General features: G+C 38.5%; 1 protein-coding gene across 1 annotated transcript; it reads right to left on the bottom strand.

Annotated features, from left to right (window-relative positions):
- Nucleotides 1–425: 425 nt before the first annotated feature.
- Nucleotides 426–8,358, bottom strand: LOC110441106 (short-chain collagen C4-like). The gene is made up of 3 exons (XM_021484207.1): nucleotides 8,295–8,358; nucleotides 4,175–4,249; nucleotides 426–1,161 (listed from the first exon to the last, which is right to left on the bottom strand). Exons 1-3 carry the CDS (start codon nucleotides 8,356–8,358, stop codon nucleotides 683–685), a joined length of 618 nt encoding a protein of 205 aa, XP_021339882.1. The 3' UTR covers nucleotides 426–682.
- Between the last annotated feature and the right edge of the window lie 1,623 nt (nucleotides 8,359–9,981).

Below are 9,981 nucleotides of genomic sequence, written 5' to 3'. Positions count from 1 at the left end.
GGTCATTTAAGGAGGGCCTCCCCTGTGTGCAAGGTGCATGCTTGTAGTGTGTGTGTATGTGTTTTGGGAAGCTGCAATCTGTTCGTGTTTGTCTCCTTGTGATAGTGCAAAACCGTTGCCAACTGTATAGTGCTACTTCACTGAAACATACTGCCGAAGACACCAAGAAGGCACCCAACCCGGTCACAATATACAGACAAAGGGCGAACCAGTCATCCCTCTTCTCAATTGCTGAGCGTTAAGAAGGAGTAAAAACTACCATCTTTACAGACTTTGGTATGTCTCAGTTTAAATTTACAGTAGCCCTTCAGTTTCTCAAATCGACACGGCGATAAACAACCAACATTGAACTCATGCATTATACTATGTTTATTTCAAGCAAACAAAAGCATCATTCAATCTACATGAAATCAACGTTTGCCAGATTTAAGAACACGATTGCAAGTCACCTTCATGGCGGAAAAGATAGTGAGTTCGACAGGTCCATGTATTTAGTGGATCTAAAGGTTAAATGAAAACATTTTGTTTTCGAAAGTATACAAAAATTAAATGCTTGTGCTTTAAGTTGTCACAGCAAACAAGTCCGACTGCATGCTCGTTACATTTGCAATAGAGGCCATGCTTTGGAAGAGCGTTGTACGTACTACATTATGTATGTGTCAGCTATGAACAGGTAGCGTGTCTACTTTACACACACGACGCATGACAATATGGCGTCGCTTACATAAGGAGGGCATTTTAAAGAACCACACTTTGCTTTTACAGGGTAAAATAGTTTACCATTGTCATCTACTCTACCACTACTATCAGCCAAAACCTGTGGGTGTTCGTCTACGCACACATATTGAGTCGCCGCAGGGTGATCGTAACGACCAGCTGCTAGATAGCCACGGTACGCTTCCTCCCAACCAGGGTAGCATGTGGTGCGAGCGGGTATCATGATTTGAGTTGAATAGGCGGATATACGACACATTGCGCATGGAACCTCTTTTTTTCTGTCTGGGACACCGTAAATTACTTCGTCTTCGTACTCGGCGCCATACATCAGGCCACCATTATTGGGAGGGTTATTTACACGTTGCCCCCTGGAAGGATCCGGCGGCAAACAGACAAAATCAACGGCGGCGCCCTTATGTGAGAAGTGAGATCCTCCCGCAGAGCCTAAATAAAAAAGGAAAAATTAAATTCATAAAGACAATACATGTACATGTTTCTATTGTATTATTTATGCAGTACTATAACATTATCAAAATCGGTGTTGAAATTCATAAAGTAGTCACCAAAGAACACCAATTTAGTCATACATTCTAGTACGAATACTTTCTATATCTTTGTATGTTTTGTTTTCTGTTAATATTGAAATTTTCACGGTGTTGAAATGTTTGCCGTGTTTTGCGTTGAGTTTGGTCTGGTTTGGTTTGGTTAAGTATTGTTTAACGTCCTATCAACAGCCATTGTCGTTAAAGGACGGCCTCCACTGTGTACAAGATGTATGCGTGTGTGTTTTGGGAGGCTGCGATATGTTGGTGTTTGTCTCCTTGTGATAGCGCGTAACTGATGACGACTCTATAGTGCTACGACACTGAAACATACTGCCGAAGACATCCAGCAGGACACCCCAAACGGGCGAGCCAGTCGTCCAACACCTAGGTTGCTGATCGTTAAGCAGGAGTAGAAACTACCATTTTACAGACTCTGGTATGTCTTGGCCAGGATGTCCTTACTAGAATCGCCCCCGCGCAAATAACAAAATGGTGGATTATTAATGTTCTTTTTAGTAGAGGTGTAATTGCTGCAAGAATTTAACAGGTAACCGTGAACAAATATTGTTATTGTCTCATGTTGTTGTTTATAGACACACACTTCTTCACTTTCGCAGAATAATGACTAAGTGGCAGCTAATTATGACTGAGAAATTGACATCTGTTCGGCAACAAACGATACGAAACCTTGTTTTCAAAACAGTGTTGAAGTGGAGGTTCCTAATAGGGATTGATTATTGTTTACAAATACGAAGTTGTTAGTTTTTTTTTCTAATTACAAGTAGATGTCATTAAGACTTATATTAAAATATTCATATTTATTTCCAGAAGTCTAAATAAATATTTGGTGATGAATTTACGAGTGTTCATCTCGAATTAAGTTTCCGCCATATTGTTTATATTTGATTCGCCAAACATGTTGCGGCAGATTCGAAAACAATAGGTCACAAAATATAAATTGTGTACTCTGCAACTATACAACTATTTCTTTCCAACTAATTGGTGCTGATTTTAGCGACAAATAATTGTAGTACACGATTGTCGTGTGCGATAACAAGATAAACATAAGATAAGTTACACCAAAGTCAGTTGTCGTGTGTACGGATGAGACGGCCTATTATTTTGTCGTCTGTACACGACAGCGGGAACCAGGATGACATATTGTTGTCGTGTGTACACAACAACGGTACGGAAAGAGTTTTAATAGTGCTACTTCACTGAAACATACTGCCGAAGACACCCAGCAGGACACTCCACCTGGTAACATTATACTGACTACGGGCGAACCAGTCGTCCCACTCCTAAATTGCTAAGCGTTAAGCAGGAGTAGAAACCACCAGTTTTACAGACTCTGGTATGTGTCGGCAAGGGGACAGAACCAAAAGCCTTCCTCAAGGGAAAGTGGGTAACAGCAGGTTTATTCTTTTCACGATCTCCTACCTCTAAGGGTGTGTTGGGGGCGGACGGACAGACAACGGACGACTGGCGATTCGCTTGGCCCACCCTCTAATGAAGGTGGGCTAAAACCACCTATTGTCACACAATTCCTTGGCCATTATATTTTAAACTGTAACTATCCACGTTAAAAAGTTTGTACAATCGAAGAAAAAACCATGATATTGTTATTTTAATAATCATGTTCGGGTAAAGAGAAGGGCCAGATATTGCCCCCGAACCCAACGCAGACTGTAAACAGATTAATGATTTCTCTTGTCTAAAAACTATTCTGGTTATATTGGGAATGTAACAGGACTGGGCATTTCCGGCCTCATAAAAAAGTGAAAGTTTCAAGTTGAACCTATTGACTAATTTGTATTATAAACATCATACCGGTAAATTAGGGTTATTTTTCTTCGAGCAGATGCGACTCTTTACATATTAGCATAGAAGTCATTTCTATCAATTATGGTCCTCTAGCCTACTCTGACAGATGGTCTAGATTGCAGACCTGGTCATTCATTACGAAAACAAATCATAATTATGAAAATACCATTATCATAATAGTAACTACATGTTAAGCTGAAATGCTGATAACCCTCTCGCTCATCCCCCCCCCCCTCCGCTTCTCTACGCTGTATGTTGTGGAGGCTGATATCACTGTCACCTTTTGAAATTAATAACTTAATCCCGACCAAGCTTATTAGCTTGCCCTTTGAGTTTACAAAGTAAATATTACAAACTTATATTGTAGATGAATTCGATATCGTATCATCTACTGCAATTCAAAATCCATCAATCAATAAATTATTATCATTATTTTTATCAATGCTTAACGGCCCGTCAACACAGGATAGGTAAAACGAATACTAAATAAAAACATCAAACCAAACTGAAAGGTAAAAGACAAACGTCAAATTGAATATTGAAAGTGGCTATGGTGACTCAAATTTCATTAAAAAGACCAAAAGCTTTAAGATAGCCTAAAATTGAAGATACAATCAATCGCAAATAGTCAATTACAATATCGCAAAGAGCTTAATATTACATGTTGAGCATGTATATATGTTTCCATGCTGGAGCTTAACACTCGAACCAGTCCCATCTAGCAGACGATGTATGTTGCAACACATGCTCTTGTTACTAAATATAGATATTAAAACTTGCATTTTAGTCAATAATAGAGTACCCATTAACGCAAAGTAATTTTAAAGAAAATTGAACAACTACCTTTATTATATCATTCCTTCAATCAGTAATCACAATATATCTTTACTGCCTCTATTACACAGTTTGACAACAAATGTGATTACAAGCTAAACTTCCACAAAATTTAAGATTCTTGGCTTTAGTCTCAGGGCAATATATAACCCATCAAACTAAAGGGATCTATCAAAATAGATTTGATAATATCACATAATGCGTATTGAATCATCTACAAAATACAACACACAGTATAGAATAGAAATGACTACCTGAGTAAACCAAATCTGTAGCGTTTCCAGAACAGTCTGCTCGACCCCATCGGATGAATGTTACAGCCGGTTCAGCTAAACAACAAAATATACAGATAAACGCATAGGTACTGTTAAACAATAAACAATTGTATCAAATACACTGAAGATCGTATTGTACTTTTTCAGAATATATTCCATGAAACTCACATTGGTTTGGTTTTATTTTGTTTAACGTCCTATTAACAGCTAAGGTCATTTAAGGACGGCCTCCCCTGTGTGGTAGATGCATGCGTGTAGTGTATGTGTGTGCATTTTGGGAGGCTGCGATATGTTCGTTTTTGTCTCCTTGTGATAGCGCGGAAATGATTCCGACTTTATAGTGCTACCTCACTGAAACATACTACCGAAGACACCAAGCAAGACGCCCCTCCCGGTCACATTATACTGACAACGGGCGAACCAGTCGTCCCACTCCTAAATTGCTGAGCGTTAACAGGAGTAGAAACTACCATTTTTACAGACTCTGGTAACTCTCGGCCAGGGGGCAGAACCCAAAGCCTTCCTCACAGGATCGAACGCTCAACAAATGGCCAAAAGTGAGGCATTGTCAAGGGAGACATTAGGAAGAAGAAAGTTATTTAAAAAGGAGAGAAGAGATAAGGTCCCAAATTTAGTCGCCTCTTGCAATCATGCAATTGGTGGTAGCAGGTACAATTCTTACGCCCTACCTGAAACTCACAACCATTTATCATTAGATGTCATGCTAAATGGTTGTGAGAGATGTGATGAAAATAAAAACAAACATATTCTCCTATCTTTATCCAATTCCATTTTAAGTTCTAAAAGATTCAGGACATTTAACTTCAATTTTTAATGAAATTTCATTTTTCATGATATTTCCTTTTGTCTTTGTTTATTTTTAAATATTGTTAGTGAGGGGTGGGCTAGGGTTCAGAAGATCAGTTTTACTATTTNCATATTCTCCTATCTTTATCCAATTCCATTTTAAGTTCTAAAAGATCCAGGACATTTAACTTCAATTTTTTATGATATTTCCTTTTGTCTTCTTTTGTTATTTTAAATATTGTTAGTGAGGGTTTGGCTTTGGTTCAGAAGATCAGTTTTACTATTTTATTAAAAAATATTGGGAAACAACTACATAAATAAGAATATAAAACTTTACAACATGTTAATCATATATCTAACCTGTGATTAATATGCATAAAATAAACTATTTGGCAGGATTGAATTTCCAAACTCATCAGCGGATGGCCTTGTGTGATACAATGGACTTTTATGGCCTGTATCTGTTGGGTGCGGTAATTTAATCCCATCAAATGTTTATACATGCAGCTATATCAACAAATTAATGTTCTTTTCTCTTCATAATATGTATATATATTTTTCTATGTCTTTTCAGTATCAAAATAAGAGGTTAGAATTTAAATCATTAGATTCAATTATAATACAAATGAGTATTAGTTTGATTATTAATTTGATAATACCAACTTGTTTATATGTGTTTGTATGTGTTCTAATGTCTATGTCTATGCTTGTGCCACTGTTTGTTACTATGTTTGGAAAGGGATTAAATAGGCTATGCCTGCTGCCCAATCCATTTGTTCTTTGACAATAAATTTATTGAAATTGAAAACAATAGGGCTAATATAACTCTCTTAGATATTTAAACGATTAATGAAATATTTTCCAAAGCATTTTATATTTCTTTCTATTTCTAACTACCTTTTATTTCCTTACGCCTTGCTTGGCAATAGCTCACTTTTGGCTTTAACTTTGAACGTTACAACGTTCGCCCAGGTGAGGAAGGTAATGGGTTCTGTCCCCAGGCCAGGAAATACCAAAGTTCCTAAAAAATGGTAGTTGTTATTCCCTGCTTAACGTTAAGCATTTAGAAATATGGCAACAACTAGTTCACCCGCTGTCAGCATAATGTGACCAGACGGAATGCTGTGCTGGGTGCCTTTGGCATTGTATTTCAGTGAGATAGCACTATCAAGTCGGCATCGGATCCGCGCTTTCACAAGGAGGCAAGTACACCAACATACCCTGTCTCCGGTACATATACACACATGCACGGTTACACAACGCACATAGAGGCACTACCTTAAATCACCTTAGCTGTTAAAAGGACGTTCAACTAATTAAAAACAAACAAAACCAACCATATGATTCTGGCTGATGCAAGGACGATAAACCCGATATAAGCAAAATAATTGACCAGACATTCCATACAATGGTTGTTTCATCTAATTTACACTGGTTGAAGATGAAAACTTTTTATCCAAACCATTAAGGGTGTCTTCCTGGTCTTTTCCTTTGCAGTCAGCTTGCGGTTACCCTAGTTTTCATCAGCAAAAAAATAACAGACCATTTTTCGTTCTAACGCTTACTATATATATATATGTATTAAGACCCAAAAATCATATAAAACGGACATCTACAAGCAAAGATATGTATTTGTTTGATATACCGGACGACGGGGGTGGCGGCCATTTTGAATTTTCGCGTCTGGCCGGGTCAGTCCACATTTTCACGAGGTTCACCCCAGCTCATTTTAATCAGCACCCTCAAATTGACTAAAATCAACTTTCAAACCTTGGTCCGGGAAAAAGTGGTCACGGGACCCCCATTGTGGGAACTTTACTACTAAGCAAACGTTTATGAAGATACATGTCACGATTTGCGCGTAACAAAAACACATTATACACCTCTTGTAAATTGTTTTGATTTATATGGGTTAAAAGTCCTTGAAACAGCTATGTCATATGAAGACTTGAGAGACACAATCGAAAGCCTTGGTTTTGTTTTATTTCGTTTAACGTCCTGTTTGGGCTAAGGATGTGCTTCTATGTGTCTTGTGTATGTGTGTTTGTGTGCCAGAGAAAGGGTATGTTGTTGTTATCTCCTCCTTGTGATAGCGCGGATCTGATGCCGACTTTATAATGTTATCTCACTGAAATACCATGCCGAGGGCACACATCACATATTTCTCTCGGTCACGTTATAACGACAATGGGTGAATCAGTTTCACAAGGAGGCAATACACCAACATACCTTGCCTCCAGCACACATAAACCATGCACGCATACACAACAAACATGGAGGCATGTCCTTAAATGAACTTATGTGACACAGTCATCATTACCAAGTTGTAGCCCGAGGAAGTACAAGACAGAAAGTCAAATCCAAGGTATGCGTTACTGGGCCTATTTCAATCTATGAGAGTATAGTCATATATGTGCAATGATGGTAACGTATAACTAGGAAGTAGATGTAAGGAGGGGTCGAAAGTATGCATGACAGGCACTAGTGAACCCAGGATTACCTATGTATGTAATCGAAAGTCTCACATGACCAGCTATGCATGTACCAATCGGTATATAGTTTCCCATAACTCAATATTTGATGAGTGGCTCTTTATTATGTATGTATTCTAACTGATAAATTGAATTGTTTCAATACTATATTTTACAAAAGGGGAGACAGAACTAATATGTTTGTACTTGAACTTGAACCTTTTTGTTTGTTTGTTTGTTTGATTTTGTTTAACGTCCTATTAACAGCTAAGGTCATTTAAGCACAAGATATTGTTGTGATTTCAAAAATCTAATATCATGATTCATGCAAAATTCTTCATCAACTTTAGCTCCAGAAAGAACAGAAACCCTAGTATGACTAAACTTAACAATTATTTATTTAATGTACATGAGATTGACAAGGTAATAGTCCAAGAGAGGGGTGAAATTGAGACCTTAAAAAAACATGGGAATCATGGTCGAATATTTTCATACCTTAAAGCTAAAAATGTCACAAGCCTATAATATCTTATTTTTAAATACTATATGGGTAAAGAAACTAATAAACCTAGCTGACACCCGAGAATAATCAAGAACTATGCAATATATATAACAACAATTAGGTATATATTTACATACAGTATTGAACATTCTAAATTATATATGTATAGGTATAAAATATTCTATATGCAAAATGCCGTGAGATGAAACTGATGATTGACATATAATCTTATAAAATTAAAAAGAAATCACATGAAATATATAGCTATGTGTATACATGTTTATGTTTTTTGTTTGTTTGTGTATGTTTATGTATGTACGGATGCCAACAACAGCAGAAAAGAATACCCTGGACGGAACTTCTTCCTCACTTGGCAGTCCCATGTCAAGCACATTGCACCACAACTAGGTGAAATGTGTGAAGTAATCGAGTCCTTCATCATCTGCAATGAACTGGGGGCAGGCCAGAATGAGAAGGAACATTCCCATGCGGTAATCATCGTGAAGGAACACGCAAAAATGACATTCAGCAAATTCAAAGACTTCTGGGAGCTGCACGAATTGCCTGAGTACCAAGACATCAGTGCCTGTCGCAATGTCAAGCAGAGCGTAAGGTACTGCTCCAAGGAGGATTTCGAATGCCATGTGATGAACATCGATCACGACTACCTCAGCACTCTAAAGCTAGCATGGTGCTATGCGCAGAAGGTGGATAAGCTGAACCCTCTGCATTACCCGTACTGCCGAATGATACCAGGGGACCAGAGAAAGTTCAAGGAATTCTTTGATGAATTCATCTACAGGCAGAAGCTGGAGAAGGCCCAAGCACGATTGAAAGATTGCGAACTCTACCCGTGGCAGCGAAAAGCATTGGAGCAGCTCAAAATACAGGACAACCGAACTGTATTTTGGTTGTACGATGAGGAAGGCAATAAGGCCAAGACCTTTTTGTCACAGTATTGCGCGGCCAACCTGGACTGCATCGTGTTGGAAAACGGTGGCAAAAAGGACTTGGCCTACACCTACGGAGAGGAGGAATTCGTTGTGTTTGACTTCACCAGGAGCATGGCAGAGAACATTAACTATTCGTTTATTGAAGCTTTGAAAAATGGAAGGATCTTTTCTTCCAAGTACGAAAGCCATGTGAAAATCTTCGACCCAGCGAAGGTTATGTGTTGTGCCAATTTCCTACCTGATAAGGACAAACTCAGCGAAGACCGCTGGATGATCTTTGTCTTTTATTCCCCAGATCATCCAGCGGTCTTCGCTGAGGAGATTTCATCAGATGTCGTGGAAAAACCCGTTTTATTAAGCCCTTATAAATATCCCATCCGTGTTAGCTCGATAGTAAAAAGTTACAGTTTAGCTTGACATTTCAAAACATGATATACGTGAGTCATGAAGACACAGTGTAAACAAAACATGTTATACATGAGTCATGAAGACACACTGTAAACAAAACATGTTATACATGATTCATGAAGACACACTGTAAACAAAACATGTTATACATGAGTCATAAAGATACAGTGTAAAAAAAACATGTAATATATGAGTCATGAAGACACACTATAAACAAAACATGCTACTTCTACTGTTGGCAGCCATCGAAATTGGGAGGGTCGAAAAAGATCTGGTAACGGTTTTCTTGGTCATGGGAGCACGACGACGAAAGACTCTCCTTCGGCGAAATACCCTTCTTCTAGTAGTTCTTCTTTTTCTGTAACGGGTAGGGAATCTTCTATAACGTCGAAAAACCCTCGCCCTCTTCCTATACGGGCGAACAGATCGACGGCCAAACGGATAAGATCGCTTACCGAGAAAAGCCATGTGTACATGTGAACGTCAAGATGGCGACTGAGGTTTGGCGGGTTTCCCGCAACGCTCACGCGAGCCAGTTCTAAAGATGACGTCACAATCTGATGTCATGAAAACCTGTCAAGACATGTCTGAGAGCAATGCCGGGAATTTGAGAGTAATCTCCCTTGTATGCGTCACCATGCTAGC

The sequence above is a fragment of the Mizuhopecten yessoensis genome, unplaced genomic scaffold, assembly GCF_002113885.1.
Source record: "Mizuhopecten yessoensis strain PY_sf001 unplaced genomic scaffold, ASM211388v2 scaffold715495, whole genome shotgun sequence".
Classification (NCBI taxonomy): Eukaryota; Metazoa; Mollusca; class Bivalvia; order Pectinida; family Pectinidae; genus Mizuhopecten; species Mizuhopecten yessoensis.
Note: the sequence above shows the minus strand (reverse complement) of the source record. Positions and strands in the feature narration are given on the sequence as shown.